This window comes from Heterodontus francisci, chromosome 10 (genome assembly GCF_036365525.1).
Source record: "Heterodontus francisci isolate sHetFra1 chromosome 10, sHetFra1.hap1, whole genome shotgun sequence".
Lineage (NCBI taxonomy): Eukaryota > Metazoa > Chordata > Chondrichthyes > Heterodontiformes > Heterodontidae > Heterodontus > Heterodontus francisci.
Window position 1 is genome coordinate 42,416,652 of NC_090380.1, and position 19,998 is coordinate 42,436,649.

General features: G+C 43.1%; 1 protein-coding gene across 1 annotated transcript in view; it reads right to left on the minus strand.

Moving 5' to 3' along the window:
* The window catches only part of LOC137374171 (uncharacterized), a 56,911-nt gene that overhangs the window by 14,036 nt on the left and 22,877 nt on the right, over window positions 1-19,998 (minus strand). The window contains exon 10 of the mRNA XM_068039956.1: window positions 4,298-5,185. Within this exon, the coding sequence (XP_067896057.1) occupies window positions 4,298-5,185 (888 nt within the window). The remainder of the gene's footprint in view (window positions 1-4,297; window positions 5,186-19,998) is intronic.

Consider the following 19,998-nt stretch of genomic DNA (forward strand, 5'->3'; position numbering starts at 1 on the left):
TTCGACACATCTTAAGTTAAAGTTTGTCTTAAAGATGACTACTGACAAAATTTTAGTAAAAAATCCATTTATTACAAGATCTGTTATAAAAACACAAAGACAAAAAGCATTCTCAGTTTTATATGTAAATTTCTTATTACTTCTTTATTCAAAATGGAAACATGCTGCTTTTCCATTAAATTAATATGGTTCACCATTTTTATATTTTCTTTTCGAACATGCTTATACATAATTCATGCAAATTTATGTATAAAACCTGATCATGCATATACTGGATCTATGAAGAAAAAAATGTTTAAAATGCAAAAAACTACAAAAACCACAATAATTCAGAGTTAGGTCTATTTTAATTTCAATTTTTTTTTCAATTGATACATAAATTCAATACTTATACTTTATTTACTATGGCCAGAATTTTACGCTGCCCCAGCGGGTCGGATAAAATATGGGTAAAATATGGGACGGATCCCCAGGCTGGGCGGAAGCGGGTTCGGCACTGACATTTATGACCGAGTCCGGCTCCCGTCCGCCCACTGTAAAATTCTGGCCAATATGTGCAAATTATGCATTCTACCAGAGACACTTGGCAATTTGCCGTATTTTTTGTTTAGAAATGCCGAATTTTCATCTTGTGGCTCCTAATAGTTTTTACTTTAGGCAATTATTTTTTTAAAAAGGCTCTTCAGGTAAAAAAAGGTTGCCGTCCCCTAGTCTAGAAATAGGAGTGCTAGTCTCAGGATAAGGGGTCAGCCGTTGAGGACTGAGATGAGGAGAAACTTCTCAGAGGGTTGTGAATCTTTGCAATTCTCTACTCCAGAGGGCTGTGGATGCTCAGTCGATGAGTATATTCAAGACTGAGATTGAGAGATTTTTGGGGACTAAGGGAATCCAGGGATAAGAAGATGAAGGTAGAAAGTAGAGTTAATGCAGAAGTTCAGCCACGGTCTTCCTGAATGCCAAAGGAGGCTTAATGGCCCGTCTGGCCTCTTCCTGACCCTATTTCTTATGTTCTTATTTGAGTGGTTTCAAATATAATAAGAAGTTGAAGTACACAATTTGAAATAATGGATGGGCCTGTCCTATACCCTTAAGGGGCACACTTGACATAATACAGGAGAATGCTTTCACTTGTGCTGAGGAACATGTAGGAACTAAACATACTCATAGGAACATAGGAGCAAGAGTAGGTCATTCAACCCATTGAGCCTGCCCCACCATTCAATATGATCATGGCTGATTCCACTTCAATGCCTTTTTCCCATACTAACCTCATATCCCCTTATGTCCTTTGTATTTAGAAATATGTCAATCTCTGCTTTAAACATACTAACTCCATTAGGACTGAATTTCTGCTAGGCAAACAAAAGCTGCTTCCCTACTCAGTAATGCAGTCTTAAAATTAAGACTGGATTTGAAAGCCATGAATATTATACCTTACAAAGCCAAGTTGTCTTGAACTCTGAAACAAAAACAAGAAATGCTGGAATCACTCAGCAGGTCTGGCAGCATCTGTGGAAAGAGAAGCAGAGTTAACGTTTCGGGTCAGTGACCCTTCCTAGTTCCGAAGAAGGGTCACTGACCCGAAACGTTAACTCTGCTTCTCTTTCCACAGATGCTGCCAGACCTGCTGAGTGATTCCAGCATTTCTTGTTTTTGTTTCAGATTTCCAGCATCCGCAGTATTTTGCTTTTATTGTCTTGAACTCTAATGAGTGTTGAATATTCCTCGGATTAGATAGTATAAATCAGTACTGTATATATGGTAGACTCAATTAACACATTCTCCATCCCCTCCCCCTCCACACTAGTACATTGAGTAGAATGTCCATTATCTATACTACCAAGCCCAAGTATAATGAATTAAAGATAAAACTATTTAAGAGTGATACATGATTGACTTTTAAAGAGGCCAGGTTGTCCTACAATACAGGAACAATTCAAGGATACTCAATGCTGTAGCCATTATGCAATCCAACCTGAGTTATTCAAATACATTTTTGAACAGGTTCAATGTTATCACCAAGCCATGATGTATCCTCACAAATTGATTCCACGAATTTCTGTCTTGCACGATTATGTAAAAGAATGATTCAAATTGGTCAAAATCAGACTGTTATGGTGCTTCAGAACAATGTAGATTGAAGAATTTTAATTAATTTGTGACACAATATTCTACCTATGCTTTCTTGCCTGAAATCACAATATCAAAAGCCACTAAATAATTTATTGCATCTGATTTATGGACAGCTTAGAGTGTTTTTTACTTATGTGGTTGGCAAAAGAACCAAAGGCGACATGAGGAAACAGTATGTATAACACAGCAAGTTATTTTGATCTGAAATGCACTGCCTGAAAGGGTGGTGGAAGCAGATTAAATAGTAACTTCCAAAAAAGAATTAGATAACTACTTGAAGGGACAAAAATTACAGGACTACGGCGAAAGAGCTGCGCAATGGGATTAGTTGGATAGCTCTACCAAAGAGCCGGCACAGACACGATGGGCCAAATAGCCTCCTTCTGTGCTGTATAAGTCTATGATGTTAATGACCTTTTGATTTTCTTCCTTCCTTCCTCTTCTGAATGTGCTATTTTATGCTGGGGTAAGATTCATACTACTGTCCAAGACCACCCCCAAGTGACCATTCTTTGAGTTGGATTTTGTTATCCAGCCCACAAAATGACAACAGCCCCGCCTGTGATGTTTTCGGCTGTGCCACCACGATTATGCGGCGGACGGCCACTTAGGATAATGATGGCGGCCGTCCCTCAATCACATGGCGGGACGGCATTGATGACACCATTGAAGCATCTTCTGATATTGGATTGCAGAGTTCAACCCTCCATCCCCACAGTACCCACTTGCAGAGATATTCCTTCCACTACCCTCCCCCCAACAGTACCCACTTGCAGAGATATCACTTCCACCCCCCCCCCCCACTGTACCCACTTGCAGATATATCCCTTCCACCCACCCCCCCCTCCCCACAGTACCCACTTGCAGATATATCACTTCCACCACCCCCCACAGTACCCACTTGCAGATATATCACTTCCACCACCCCCCATAGTACCCACTTGCAGAGATATCACTTCCACCACCCCCCACAGTACCCACTTGCAGAGATATCCCTTCCACCACCCCCCACAGTACCCACTTGCAGAGATATCCCTTCCACCACCCCCCACAGTACCCACTTGCAGAGATATCACTTCCACCACCCCCCATAGTACCCTCTTGCAGATATCCCTTTCACCACCCCCCATAGTACCCACTTGCAGAGATACCACCTCCTCTGCCCCCCGCACCCCCCCGCCCCCCAGCTCAACAGTACCCACTTTCAGAGTTCCAACCTCCCCATATATCTGCAGATTAACCTTAGTGGCAATGTCCAATGTTGAAACAAATTCGCCAGGATAGCAAGGCATAACTTACCTAACCTTTACAGGCACCGGAGACTCTCACCACAGTGGTGCCAGCCTTTCAAGGACGAGAAAGTGAAGGCACATGAGTGCCACATGTCAAGTAGAAGATTGCGATCGGATGGTAGGGTGGCAGCAAATTGCATTCTAATTAATGCAAAATGGTATTTAAAATATTTAAATTATGATCCCGTCACAGAACGGCAGGGGTGCTTCACCGCCTCCAAGAAGATCAAAACCTGGCATTACGGCGTTGAGTTCCGTGGCAGACAATTGTACACCGATTCTCGGCCTCCCCCACCAACCCCCCATGCCCCGCTCGCCATAAAACCCATCTTCAGGCTCAGCACAAAATCCAGCCCTTCATGTGTGAATCTGAGCAGTGAGTGTCAGCAGACTATTTCACCATGTGTGGCATCACAGCTGAGCCAAATTACATCCCTGCCTTAAGTCCACAGCACTATTTACAGCAGGAATCCCTGGATAACAGTCTGGTACAGAAACCCTGACTGATTTTTCTCCTTCCTAGCCCAGGGATACCGATGCCTGTTGAACGGGTCCTAGTGCAGGCTGAGATCAGCTAACTCAGCACAGAACATGTATAATGCCTGTAACGTCCCTGCAGCAATACAGATTCTTGGAAGATTCCAAGAGCTCTATGTTCCTGTAATGCAGTATGAGCAATGGCACAGAACAGAGGCATAACAATGGTGAACAGAGATAAACCATTTCTAATATACACACCCATTCTCTGCAAAGGAGAACTATGCAACATTAAACAAGCATCATCGAAGGGAAATCTTTTCCTGCACTAAATTTAAACTCCAGATAATGAGGCAGACCAGTATTAACCCATAGACTTTGAACTGCGCACTAACCTGAAACATCTGTAGAATGTTGTGTTTTTCCATGTACAGCACAGATTGAATATATGGATCTTCAAAACAGGTTGAAAATTTGTCTTCAGCAAGTAAAGGCTTCTGGGCCACCTCAGCTGCATCTGTCGACATAGCTGTAGATGTAGGTTGAGCTATAAGTTGATTTATAGCGTCAATTGTAGGCTGAATCACAAGCTCAATTGTAGGTTCAACTAGATGTTCACCCTCGACTAGTGGCTCAGTTCCAGGTTCGACTATCGCCTCCTCTTCTGGTTCAGGCAATGCCTTTGCTTCTGGTTCAGATGCAGCCTGCACTTCTGGTTCAGGTGCGGCCTTCGCTTCTGGTTCACGTGCAGCCTCCGCTTCTGATTCAGCTGCAGCCTCCGCATCTGGTTCAGGTGCGGCCTTCGCTTCTGGTTCACGTGCAGCCTCCGCTTCTGATTCAGCTGCAGCCTCCGCGTCTGGTTCAGCTGCAGCCTCCGCATCTGATTCAGCTGCAGCCTCCGCATCTGGTTCAGCTGCAGCCTCCACATCTGGTTCAGCTGCAGCCTCCGCATCTGGTTCAGCTCCAGCTTCCGCCTCTGGTTCAGCTGCATTCTCCGTATCTGGTTCAGCTGCAGCCTCCGTTTCTGGTTCAGCTGCAGCCTCCGCTTCTGGCTCAGCTGGAGCCTCCGCTTCTGGCTCAGCTGCAGCCTCCGCTTCCGGTGCAGCTGGAGCCTCCGCTTCTGGTTCAGCTGAAGCTTTTGCATCTTGTTCAGCTTGAGCTTCCACATCTGGTTCAGCTGTATCCTCTCCTTCTGGTTCAGCTGCAACTTCCGCATCTCGTTCATCTGTAGTCTCTACTGCAAACTCTTCAGTTTCCTTTCCTATAGGATTGAGATCATCGTTCTTTTTGATTGAAAAAAAGTGTAAAAGATTATTGTTAATAAATATATAATTCTAACATTTTGATGCAAGAAACTGACAATATATTGATTTGATTTGTTTAAATTTCCATTATATAACTGAACAAGCCAAGCTTATTGATAGTAGCTGATACATTCTGCTGATGGTAAGGGCCTATAAACTTCTGATGGAATGGTACTTAATTCAGAAGCAAACATGCTATGACATTACAAAAGCAAAATACTGCGGATGCTGGAAATCTAAATAAAAACAGAAAATGTTGGAAATGCTCAGCAGGTCAGGCAGCATCCATAGAGAGTGAAACAGAATTAACACTTCAGTTTTGATGAAAGGCCATCAACCTGAAACGTAAACTCTTGTTTCTCTTTCCACAGATACTGCCTGACCTCAGTATTTTCAGCATTTTCTGCTATGAGGTTATCACAGGTATTATTTTAGCCCTTGCAAACAGTAGTGAGCAAGTGCTGCTCTGTCAGTGGTCAAAATTCAGAGAAGATATTAAATTAAGGTCCTGTCTTCCCTCTTAGGTGCCTGTAAAACATTCCATGGCACATTTTGAAGAAGGGTAGGTGAGTTCTCCAGTGTCCTGGCCAGCATTTGTCTCTCAACCAATACCACCAAAACCAGATTATCCATTTAAATCATTACTGTTTGTGGGATCTTGTTGTGTGCAAATTGCCGAGAAATTTCCTGCACTTAAAAAAAACTTAATTGCCTGTGAAACACATTGGGACATCCTGAGGTAATGAAAGGCACTACAAAGATGCAAGGTCTTGTTTCTAACACGTCAGCCAAAGAATAGCACTACGACAAAGTACGAACAAAAGAATTAGGAGCAGGAGTAGGCCACTCAGCCACTCGAGCCTGCTCGGCCATTCAGTAAGATCATGGCTGATCTGATTGTAATCTCAACTCCACATTCCCGCCTACTCCTGATAACTTTTCACCCCCTTGCTTATCAAGAATCTATCTAAGTCTGCCTTAAAAATATTTAAAAACTCTGCTTCCGCTGCATTTTGAGGAAGAGAGTTCCAAAACCTCCCGACCCTCTGAGAGAAAATAATTCCTCCTCATCTCTGTCTTAAATGGGCAACACCTTATTTTTAAATAATGACCCTTAGTTCTAGATTCTCCCACAGGAGGAAACATCCTTTTCCACATCCACCCTGTCAAGACCCCTCAGGATCTTATATGTTTCAATTAAGTCATCTCTTACTCTTCCAAACTCCAGCAGATACAAGCCTAGCCTGTCAAACCTTTTCTCATAAGACAGCCCGCCCATTCCAGGTATTAGTCTAGTAAACCTTCTCTGAACTGCTTCCAAAGCATTTACATCCTTCCTTAAATAAGGAGACCAATACGGTACACAGTACTCCAGATGTGATCTCATTAATGCTCTGTATAACTGAAGTATAACTAATCTCCCTACTTTTGTATGCAATTCCCCTTGCAATAAATGATAACATTCTATTAGCTTTCCTAATTACTTGCTGAACCTGCATCCTAAACTTTTGTCATTCATGCACTAGGACACCCAGATCCCTCTGCATCTCAGAACTCTGCACTCTCTCACCGTTTAGATAATATGCTTCTTTTTTATTCTTCCTGTCAAAATAGACAATTTCACATTTTCCATCTTAGCAGTTAACCTGGAATGCTAGCTTCTCCACCTTCAACATCTGGTGATCAACAGTCCATTGTGGATTAAATTGGAGCAGGGAGTGGCCCCTTTGTCCTTTCCAGGTACTGTCTGTTATTATGCAAATGTTTTTCCAGTCAAGGGTCTGTTTTTTTTTAAAACAAGTTCTTTCTTTACTCCAGTAACAGTTTAAAAATCAATGTTCATGTGACGAAATTAATGTGTCTCATTCTTGGCAGGTGGTGGCCTGCATGACACAATGGTATAGCCCCCACTTTCCCCAGTACTAGTGCCAGTGTCCCTCGAACCAGTAACCACTTCTACCACACCAGTCTTTGAGACACGCATTCATTTCTCTAATCTTATTTGCCCTATGCCAATTTGCATGTGGCTCAGAAAATTATCCAGAGATTATTACTTTTGAGGTTCAGCTTCTTAATTTCGTGCCTATCTCCTCATACTGACTATGCAGAACCTCCTTCCTTGTCCTGCCTATGTCACTGGTACCTCCCCTCGACTGGATCCTCCCCTCCCGCTGTAGGTTCCTTTACAGCCCTGAGCAGATGTCCCGAACCCTGGTACTGGGCAAGCGACATAGCCTTCTGGACTCTCACTCTTTGCTGCAGAGAACAGTGTCAATCCCCCTCACTACACTGTCCCATACTATCACTGCATTCCTTTTTGCTCCCCCAATTGAATGGTTTCCTGTACCATGGTGCCATGGTCAGTTAGCTCAATCATCCTGCAGCCCCCACCTCTCATCCAAACAAGCTGAAAGAACCTTAAACCGGTTGACAGTCGCAAAGGCTGAGGCTCCTGCACTCCTGTCCCCTTACCTGCCCCTCAGCTGCACCCACTCTCCTGTCCCTGACCACAAACATCCTAAGGGGCATGACCGCCTCCTGGTACATAGTGTCCAGGTAACTTTCCCCTCCCTGATGTGTCACAGTGCCTGCAGCTCAGCCTCCAGCTCAATGACTCTCAGCCGAAGCTCCAGAGTCACAAACACTTACTGCAGATGTGTTTGCCCTGGATCACACTGGCATCTAGGAGCTCCCACATGCTGCAGCCATGATACATCACCTGTCCTGCCAATCCTAATGTGTTTTAATTCACTACTTAATTCCTTTATTCAATTATTTATTTTCCTTTTCTTAATATAATTTATTAACCTTACCACCTTACCACCAGTTCCTGTACTATTTTAAACCTTAGGAATAGAATAGACCTTAACCACTTACCAGATACTCACCAAACAGCTAGCTTCTTCTCCTTTAGTAAAGTAAAAACCAAATCCTACAGTGTGAAAAAGTTAGAAAAAGCAAAGGAGCACCTCCTTCCCCTCCTCACCCAACTCCCTCAACTCACTGAACTGCCAGCACTCTGTTCAAGTTGCACTCAATGCTAATTCGCATTGAGATGCCTGAATGTATATGTTCTGAAACGAAAGGGATTAGCTGAGCCCCAGTACAGAAAAAAATCAGTTCAAGCTAGTTTCCACAATTAACTAACTAAAGCTGCTCCCCAGTGGATAGCTTGCATATCCCGACTTAGGCCCCGGATGAAATTTATAATTTAAACAGTAACTTTCAGTTACTTAGATTTTTAAAACGAGATTAAGATTCACTCAACTCACCGAACTCCCAGTACAATGTTCAAGTCGCACTCAAGTAGCACTACTGAAATACTGGACGATACTGTCAGCTCAGTTTATGCACTCAAGTCCCAGAGTGTCACCAAATGAACTAGGCTGAAAGTCTGTTTGAGCTGAAGCATTCTGTCCTAAGACAATTTCCTTCCTGACGAAATAAAAACAGAAAATGCTGGGAACACTTGTCCTGTCATCAACCTGAAACATTAGTTCTGTTTCCCTCTTCACAGATGCTGCCTGACCTGCTGATTGTTTCTAGCATTTTCTGTTTTTAATTCAGATTTTCAGCATCCACAGTATTTTGCTTTAATCTTTTCTTGAGCTTTTGTGGAATATAAACACTGACATGGACCAGTTGGGCCGAGTGTAAATTCTATGTTTTCCTTCATGATGAAGATTTATTTGGGTGCATCATCTTATAACACAATCGGTCATCTTATAACACAATCGGTGTATTAAGTTAGGTATGAAAAACCTTGATTATGTCACATTTATTTTAGGACCACAAAGCAAACTTTTTGTGTATAAGCATTTAACCACAGATAATGTTACAGTCATGAACAACAGGATTAAATAAAATTGATCCAGAATATTTCCTTTAATTGTAAATAGATTTCATGGCTATGTTTGCACATCTTTAGTTCCAGTAGGGAATAAAAACACTTGCAATCTTACACATGTAAATCATATACCCTAGAGCTTTTATCGCACTGATCTGTGTTTTGTACAAATAGACAGGGAATGGTGGAAATGCACCAATCACTCATCATTTGAAAGAAAAAAATAGGTTAAAGTTTTGGGATGGAGGGATACTTAAACCTGAAGTTAATAATTTGTCCAATCACATATTCGGGCCATTACTAGGACTGCCTATTTCCACCTCTGTAAAATTGCCTGACTTCACCCTGCCTCAGCTTATCTGTTGCTGAAACCCTCATTCATGTTTTTGTTACCTCTAGACTTAACTATTCCAATGCATTCCGGCTGGCCTCCCACATTCCACTCTCCATCAACTTGCGCTCATACAAAACTCTGCCATTCGTATCTTAACTCACACAAGTCCCATTCATCTATTCCTCCTGCTGACCTACATTGGCTCCTGGTCAAGCAACGTCTTGATTTTAAAATTCTCATCCTTGTTTTCAAATCCCTCCATGGACGTGCCCCTCTCTATCTCTGTAATCTCCTCCAGCCCCACAACCCTCCAAAATCTAATTTGGCCTCTTGCGCATCCACGATTTTAACAGCTCCAGCATTGGTGGCTGTGCCTTCAGTTGCCTACACCTCTTAACCTCTCTCCCTCGCTTTCCTCCTTTAAGAGATTACTTAAAACCTACCTCTGTAAGCAAGCTTTTGGTCATCTGACCTAATATCTCCTTATGTGGCTCAATGTCATATTTTGTTTTATAATGCTCCTGTGACGTGCCTTGGGATATATTATGTTAAAGGTTCTATATAAGTATAAGTTGTTGTCATTCACCTTCAGATAGTGACCGACCATTTCTAGCACTTTCATTGTTCTCTTCGTAGTGCATTGCTTCCACTTTTGTAGTCTGACTCACATTACCTAAGGGAACCATCTCTACAGTGTCCTATTTCATGGGACACTGCCATCAATACTGGAACAGGAAGGAACTGTAGCACTGGGTGAGCTGCACCTGAACTGGAATGGAACCAAGGTCCTAATGGAAATTAATAATAGGGCTGTAGATAAGACTTTAAACTAGTGAGATGGAAGGAGGGAGCTGGTAAAAATTACAGTAGTATCAAGATAAAAGAAATAAGAGATAAAAGTCAGATGAATAAAATGAGAAAGAATAGCATAAAGGATCAGTAATCTGATAAAGTTAGAGAACTAAGTGTAAATTAACTTAAAAATAAAGTGAGAGAAACAATTACTAGAAATAAATTGCCTGCAGAGAAATGTGCTAGCATCCAAAAGAAAATGGGAGAACTGGAGGCAATAATTTGTAGAGGAGAACTAGATGCATTTGGGGTAACTGAAACATGTCAGCATGAAGAACAAGATTAGCAGCATTATATTGCAGAATATAACATATTTAGAAAGGATGGAAAAGGGGTGGGATAGCTATACTAATTAGAGATAAAAGAATGGCAGTAGAAAAAGGAACTAAGTAACATTAACATGTAATTAGAATTCATATGAATTGAGATAAAGGATGAGAAGGTATTGATCACGCTAATAGGGGTATACTACAGACCACCCAATAGTGTAAGGGAACTGGAGGGAGAAATATGTAAGCAAAGCTATGAATTAAGTAAGAGGCAGAATAATAATCATTGGAGATTTCAACTGTACCCAAATAACTGGGAAAAAAAGAGGTGGTGAAAGGGGAGAAGGAAATTTTTTTTATTCTTTCATGGGATGTGGGCTTCGCTAGCTAGACCAGCATTTATTGCCCATCCCTAATTGCCCTTGAGAAGGCGGTAGTGAGCCACCTTCTTGAACCGCTGCAGTCCATGTGGTGTAGGTATACCCACAGTGCTGTTAGGAAGGGAGTTCCAGGATTTTGACCCAGTGACAGTGAAGGAACGGCGATATAGTTCCAAGTCAGGATGATGTGCGGCTTGGAGGGGAACTTGCCCTTGTCCTTCTAGGTGGTAGAGGTTGCAGGTTTGGAAGGTGCTGTTGAAGGAGCCTTGCTGAGTTGCTGCAGTGCATCTTGTATATGGTACACACTGCTGCCACTCTGCGTCAGTGGCGGAGGGAGTGAATGTTGAAGGTGGTGGATGAGGTGTCAATCAAGCAGGCTGCTTTGTCCTAGATGGTGTCAAGCTTCATGAGTGTTGATGGAGCTGCACTCATCCAAGTAACTGGACAGTATTCCATCACACTCCTGACTTGTGCCTTGTAAAAGGTGGACAGGCTTTGGGTAGAAAGGAGGTGAGTTACTTGCCGCAGGATTCCTAGCCTCTGAGTTGCTCTTGCAGCCACAGTATTTATGTGGCTGGCGAGTTCAGTTTCTGGCCAATGGTAACCCCCAGGATGTTGACAGTAGGGGATTCAGTGATGGTCAAAGGGAGATGGTTGGATTCTCTCTTGTTGGAGATGGTCATTTCCTTGTCCTTGAGTGTTGCGAACACGCAAATGGAGTTTTTACAGCACTTACAGGATTCGCTAAAAGTCAAGTAAAATAAGTTACAGGGATGGGAGAGACAGTCCATGAGCCTTTGTAGCTGAGTTTCTGTGTGAGTGGCTAGTGCAGCATCATCAGAGTAGCGGAGTTCCCTGGTCAGGACACAATGTGTTTTTGTCTTCGCTTTCAGCCTTGATAGAGCTTGCCGTCTGACCTAGTGTGCAAGTAGCCCCCCTTCCATATCAGCAGGGAAGATGAAGGTCAGGAGCAGGGAGAAGAAGATGCCAAACTGAGTGGGGGCAAGGACACAACCCTGTTTCACTCCATTCTTCATTCTGAAACTGTCGGAAGTGGAGCCATCAAACTGTACAGTGCAGTGCATGTTGTCATGGAAGCAGCAGATGAGACTGAGAAGCTTCGGTGGACAGCAATTTGCATCTTCGCCATGATCACACTAAATAACACCCCACTGGAAGTAGTTCGCAAATTCTGCTACCTGGGGTCCATTGCGACAAACAATCTGTCCCTTGACACAGAGCTCGATAAACGCATAGGCAAAGCAGCTACCACCTTTGGCCAATTCGCGAAATGCACATGGGATAACAGCAAGCTGACCCTTAGGACCAAGCTCATGATTTATAAGGCCTGTGTTCTCAGCACCTTGCTGTATGGCTGTGAGACATAGGCAACTGACAGCTACTAGGAAGAGAAGCTCAATAATTTCTACCTTCGCTGTCTGCAGCGCATTATGGGTAGATCCTGGCAGGATAAAATCACAAATGCACAGTCCTCACAAAGCAGAGCTCCCAAGTGTGTTGGCAGTAATCAAACTGAGGCGGCTTCAGTGGATCGGACACATCTGCAGGATAGAAGATGGTCGCATACCCAAGGCACTTCTGTATGGTGAGGTAGCCAGGGTCAGACGACCAGTCAGGAGCCCAAATCTCTGCTTCAAGGATGCTTGTAAGCATGACATGAAGGCCCTAAATGTCGACTAATGCACCTGGGAGTCACTAGCTGGCAAAAGAGGGAAATGACACATCCTGCGGACTGGTGTGCACGACCACAACGACTAGTGGCTACAGCAGCTTGGCAACAGGCGCTAACGCCGAAAACAACAAATCACAGCATCACTTGGCAGCTTCATGTGCGGCACTTGTGACAGAACCTGCCTCTCATGGATTGGCCTTCAGAGCCATTGGCAAAGGTGCACCAAGAGAAGACACCACACCTAAATGAATTGTTTGCTGCGTGTCATCATCTTTCGTAGATGGAAGATACCAACCTAATCTTGCAGGATTTCTTTCTTACCATTGCATAAGAAGCTAAACAAAAGAGTAATCACTGCTTGGTCTAGTAATGGGAAATGAACCACAGCAGATAAGAGAAGTAATCGTAGTGATCATCTCGGCCATAGCGATCACAACATAATAAATAAGATTTAAGATAATGACCGAGAGACACAAGTAAGACAAAGACAAAAGTAACAGTCTGCAAAAAAAAACTAATTGTGAGGAGATGAGGATGAAACTAAGGTGAGAAAACTGGAAAAGCATTGATAAATCATGAGGCAGAAGAGCTATGGGGAATATTTTAAAAAGTGATAGAGTTCAGGAGAAATATACTCCACTATAAAACAAGAGCAAACAAGCTCATAATGAAACATAATAGATGAATAAAGAGAAAAGGGTAAAATAGTTTCTAAAGAAAAATACTAAGTACATAAGCAATAAAGGAGACGATGACAATAGGGAACATGAAGACCTGAAGAAAGAAGTCAAAAGAAAACAATTAGGAAGGCAAAAATGAATTGCGAAATGAAATGATTAAAGAATATAAAAAGAAATAGTAAAGTATGCTACAGACACATAAATAACAAAAGGAAAATGTAACTGAGGGATACACTAATGGGTGGAGAACAGGAATAGCGAAGGTCAGAAAACGCTAGAGTAGTTTATAGGCCCCCTAACAGTAGTGAAACCGTGGACAGAGCATTAAACAAGAAATTACTGGAGCTTGTAAAAAAGGAAATGTAGAAAATTGTGGGACTTCAATCTTCATATAAACTGGACAAATCAAATTGGCAAAGGTGGTCCGAAAGCTGAGTACGTAGAATGCTTTTCAGACAGTTTCCTGGAGCAATATGTTGTGGAAGCAACTAGGGATAAAGCTATATTAGATCTAATATTGTGCAATGAGGCAGGATTAAATAGTAAGCTGTGTTTGATGACAACACAACCACTAGGTGGGGCAGTATTGGCATATGCGCGAATGCGGCCTAATCCACTGAAACATCAACATCTGCAACGTCAAGGCAGCTGCCAGTAATGAAGATGGCCCTGCTCAATTTATCACAAAAATAAATTGTCCAAATTCCCTCAATGGCTGCAATTGTTGCCTCCATCCCACCCCCAAAGTACCCCGCTCTCTTCTGCCACTACATTTCTCTTCACCGCTCCCACCCATGCCTGTCTGCTCTCCGCCTCGCCGCTGCCTTCCCTCAGCCACTTGCTCCCCGCCTTGTACTTCGGTGGCTCGTTCCCCGCCGCTTCTTCAGGCAGTGCAGCAGGGAACAAGCGGCCAAGGGGGGGAAAGCGGTGAGGCCTGGAGCGAGCAGCTGAGGGTAGGCAGCAGTGAGGCCTGATGCGAGCGGCTGAGGGAAGGCAGCGGCGAGGCTGGGAGCAAGTGGCTGAGGGAAGGCAATGGCGAGGCGGGGAGCAAGCGGCTCCTTTCCAGCATGCAATAATGTTTTAGAGCGCATGCGCGAAATAGTCCTGGTAAACCGGGTGCTGATGTAGGCTGTGCATGCGCAACACCATCCTTGCAGGAAGAAACCGTTCTGTGGATGTGTGTAGCTAGGAACGCACTGACGATGTCAGCACTTGGCTGCGTTGTCAGGAGTCACTTTGCAAATAGTAATGTCATAGTAAAAGATCCACTGACAAATAATGATCATAACACAATTGAATTCCAGATTAAGTATGAAAACGACATACTCCAATCACAAACAAGAATCTTAAACAAAGTCAGTGTCACGACCGAGGTGGGAGGAGTGCACTGTCTTTTCTAGTTCCACTTCTCCACAGGTCACAACATATATTTAGATGTTTACCCAGTTACCGATACTCTACTCTTTATTCCAGAAAATACACCAATTAGGTTTCTTTAATAAAGAACAAAATTATCAGTTTATTATAAAACAAAACTTAACCAGTAATGGAGCAAAGCATTAACACACAGATTGAAATATGAAAGTTCCCTTTTACCTTTTCTCCACACACACACACACACACACACACACACACACACACACACACACACACTGGTTAACCGAAAAATAAAGAGATTTTTTCTTTAGATCTCTGTTAGAAACAAAAACAGAAGAAGAATACTTTGGCCAAATACTTGCTAATTCTTGAAGAAAAAAAGAAAAGATATGGAAAGATGTCAGTTGTCCCTTTTTGTTTGGCATCCCAAATACTCATAGACAGCTGTCACTGGGATCTTTCTAGGAAAGTTCTTTTGAGGCGACATTAAAGATCAGTTTGGCAGACTTTCCAGGAGAAATGCAGCAACAAGGGTTTCTGGAAGGCTTTTCAGGAGAAATGCAGCTTCAGTTTCTCTATTTCTTACACTTGATTCTCAGGAAGTTCTCAAAGAGATGGAAGAGGGAGAGCTGATGGTGCCAACTGCCTTCAAAACAGCTCACACCCCAACACACTGTCCAAAGCGAAACCAAGAACAATATCTCAAAAGTCAAACCTCCTGACCCCATAAATCTTGACCTGTCACTTCTCTGTAAACATCTCCCCCAAGTCAAAAAGCACCTGCTGCACATTTATCTGAAGACTAGTGTCTTCCAGTAAATGTTGTTTTCAAACAAGACCGCTCAGTGTCCTTTCAATGACCCCAATGAAAAAAACATTCATGGAATCCTTTTCTGTTTTCCCAAATAAAACAATGTCCATAATTCTAAAATACATGAGTCCTCAAAAAAATACTTAGAAAAAAATATAGAAGCACCATCATAACACCAGGTATGAGGGGAGAGCTGGCTAAGGTTGATTTGGTGAATAGACTAAACGGTATGGCAGTAAATAAACAGTGGGAAACATGAAAGGAATAATTCAAAATGTTCAACAAAAATACATTCCATTGAAAAACAAAAACTAAGCAAAGATCCATCCGTGGAAAGAACAGTAGTAGGTCTGAGGCTAAGGAGTGTTTTAGAAACCAGCATAGGGCCACCAAAAAGTTGATAAAAAGGGAAAAGAAAGAATATGACAGTAAACGAGCTAGGAATATAAAAAGAGAATAGCTAAAGTAAACTTTGGTCCCTCGGAAGCAGAGACAGGAGAAATTATCAGAGGGAATGAGGAAATGGCAGAGATATTGAACAAATACTTTGTGTCCATCTTTACAGCAGAAGACACAAGTTACATACCAGAAGTAGAGGGTAACCTAGGGGCGAATAAGAGTAAGGAAATTAAGGTAATTAATATCAGCAGAGAAAAAGTACTAGAGAAACTCAAGGGACTCAAATCCAACAAATCCCCAGGACCTAATGGCCTACATCTTAGCGTTCTAATAAAGGTAGCTGCAGAGATAGTGATGCACTGGCTATGATTTTCCAAAATTCCCTAGGTTCTGGAATGATCCAAGTAGATTGGAAGTTAGCAAATGTCACACTGCTATTCAAGAAAGGAGGGAGAGAGAAAACAGGGAACTACAGGCCAGTTAACCTGACATCAGTCGTTGGGAAAGTGCTGGAATCAATTATTAAGGAAATCTTAACAATGCACTAAGAAAAGCATAGTATGAATAGAACAAGTCAAAATGGTGTTACAAAAGGGAAATCCTGTTTGACAAATTTATTAGAATTTTTTGAACATGTCTAGTAGAGTAGATATAGGGGAACCAGTAGATGTACTGTACTTAGATTTCCAAAAGGCATTCAATAGGGTGACACACAAAAGGTTAATACACAAGATAAGGGCTCATGGAGGTGGGGGTGATATATTAGCATGAATAAAGGATTGGTTAATGGAAAGGAAGCAGATATTAGGGATAAATGGGGCATTTTCAAGTTGGCAGGCTGTGACTAGTGGAGTAATGTAAGGATCAGTGCTGGTGCCTCAGCCATTTACAATCTATTTTAATTACTGAGCGAAAAGACAGAGAGTAATGTATCTAGGTTTGCTGACAATATACAGCTTGGTGGGAATGTAAGCTATGAGGAGGACACAAAGAGGCTGCAAAGAGATATAGACAGATTAAGTGAGTGGGCAACAAGGTGGCAGATGGTGTATAAAGTGGGGATGTGTGACATTATTCACTGTGATCGTAAAAATAGAAAAGCAGAATATTTTTTCAAAAGCGTGAAACTTGTAATGTTGATGTTCAGAGAGACTTGGGTATACTTGTACAAGGAGCACAAAAAGTTAGCATGCAGGTACAGCAAATAATTGGGAAGGCAAATGGCATATTGGCCTTTATTGCAAGGGAATTGGGATACAAGAATAAAAAAAGTCTTGCCACAAATGTACGGAGCTTTGGTGAGACCACACCTGGAATAGTGTAGTTTCCATATTTAAGAAAGAATATACTTGCATTGCAGGCAGTGTACTAGATTGGTCCGTGGGATGAGAGAGTTGTCCTATGATGAGAGGTTGAGTAAATTGGGTCTATTTTCTCTAGAGTTTAGAATAATGAGAGGTGATCTCATTGAAATATTCAAGATTATGAAGGGGCTGGACAGGGTAGTTACTGAGATGTTGTTTCCCCTGACTGGGAAATCTGGAACAAGGTGGCACAGTTTCAGGATAAGAAGCCGATCATTTAGGACTGAGATGAGGTGCAATTTCTTCACTCAAAGGGTTGTGAATCTTTGGAATTCTCTACCCCAGAGCGTTGTGGATGCACCATCATTGAATATGTTTAAGGCTGAGAAAGAGAGACTTCTGGTCTCTCAGGGAATCATGGAGTATGAGGAGTGGGCAGGAAAGTACAGTTGAGGCCCAAGATCAGATCAGATTCCCCAGCCAGGGGAAAAAACATCTCAGTAACTACCCTGTCCAGCCCCTTCATAATCTTGAATGCTTCAATAAGATCACCTCTCATTGTTCTAAACTCCAGAGAAAATGTTCATATTGAATAGCAGAGCAGGCTCGACAGGCCATATGATCTACCCCTTCTCCTATTTCTTATGTACACAGATTAACTCACAGGTAATGACAGAGAAATGGCAGAAATATGAAAGTTACTTTGTCACCTTATCCATCAGGGAGACTAATCCAGGACAAATGCAGCCTGCTTGATTGGCACCCTTTCCACAAACATTCACTCCCTCCACCCCCAACACACAGTGGCAGCAGTGTGCACCATCTACAAGATGCACTGCAGCAACGCACCAAGGCTCCTTCGACAGCACCTACCAAACCCATGACCTCTACCACCAAGAAGGACAAGGGCAGCAGATGCATGGGATCAATACCACCTGCAAGTTCCCCTCCAAGCCACACACCATCCTGACTTGGAATGATGTCACCGTTCCTTCACTGTACCTGGGAAGCTGGGATAATGTTCCTGTGAAGCACCTTGAGATGTTTTACTATGGTAAAGGTACTATACAAACGCAAGTTGTTGGTACTGTTGAAGTCTTGTTCCTCAGGGTTTGGTGCTAAAGCCACTGTGTTCACCACTGAGGGGAATCCTAATCGAGGTCTTTGAAATTACAAAGTGACTCCTGACAACGCAGTGGCCCGCTGACGTCATCAGAGCGCTCCAAGCTGAGCACATGCGCAAACGGTCTCCTGCGCTCTGAGATGCTGCTCATGCACAGCCTATGTCTTGCCTTGCCAGGACGAACAGGCCCATGCACAGAAAAAAGCTCTCCCCCCTCAGTCACTCACTTCAGGCCGCTCGCTCCACGCTTCTCAACCCACCCCGCCCCGCCCCCCCCCCCCCCCCCCCCCCGCTCTCCAGCCACTCCGCTCACCATCCAACCACCCCCTTGACAGCCGCTTGCTCCCCCTGCCCCCTACTCTCTGGCTGCTCACTCCCCGCTTCCTCCCCCCATCCCTGCAGACACTAGCTCTAGGCCGCGGGCCACTTCCCCCCTCTCGGCCATTCGCTCCACCCGAAGAAGCAAATGGCCGAGAGGAGGGAAGCAGCGCAGCCTAGAGTTAGTGTCTGGAGGGACTGGGGGGGGGGGAGGGAAGCGGGGAGTGAGTGGCCAGACAGCGGGATGGGAGGGAAGTGAGCGGCCAGAGAGCGAGATGGGGAAGGAGTGAGCAGCCAGAGAGCAGGATGGCACTGAAACCTCACAGAATTACGGGGGCTGTGCAGCACGGAGAGGCGCTGTCCTTCTGATGAGACTTTAAACAGCCAAATGTTCTATTTGTATCAAACATGTCCATTGTGTGCTGCTATGTGTCGAAGTTGTTTTTCTGTGATAAATTGAGCAGTGCCATCTTCAATTCCGTCGCAGACAGTGACATTTAAGTGGATGAGGCTGCATTTGCACATGTGCTAGTACAGCTCCACCTAGTGGTTGTTAATGTAGATGTAGAGAAGATAGCTTCACCTGTGAGGGAGTCCAGAACTAGTGGCCAAAATATAAGATAGTCACTAAGAAATCCAAAAAGGAATTCAGAAGAAACTTCTTTACTGAGCAAGTGCTAAGAATATGGAACTTGCTCCTACAAGGAGTGGTTGAGGTAAATAACATAAATGAATTTAGGGGAAAGCTAGAAAAGGATAAAAGGGAGAAAGGAATAGAAGGATATGCTGATAGGGTTAATATGCTGATATGCTGATGAGGATAAGTAAATGATGTGGGAGGAGGGTTTTATGGATTACAAGCACCTTTGGACCCAATGGCCTGTTTCTGTGCTGTATCTTCTGTCTAAATTCTGTGTGTGAGAATAGGAAATACTGAAATGTTGTTTCTACAGCTTGTGGAAAATTACCAAGAAGTCATTTGTGCACAACATAATGAAATCACTGAAAAAGAGAACTGATAAGGATATGTCAGTGGAGACCTTAAGACAGTACATCACTGACAAAGAGAACTGATAAGGGTATGTGGAGACCTTAAGACAGTACATCACTGACAAAGAGAATTGATAAGGGTATGTAAGTACAGACCTTGGGACAGTACATCACTTAAAAATTGTGCTTAGGCAGATAACAGAGAAACAGCAAGAGTTAGAACAAAGGATGTAGTGAATAAGAAACTGCCCCACTAAGATAAAGGCTGACAGCTGCAAGTTAAAACACATAATGGAGAGCCAAATAAGGTAAAACAAAAACAAGAGTTAGGGGCTAGAAAGTTAGAGTAGGGGGAGAAGTAAACAGAGGAGGAGACTGTAGCAACCATAGGATAGGTTAGTGTCATAATACGTTA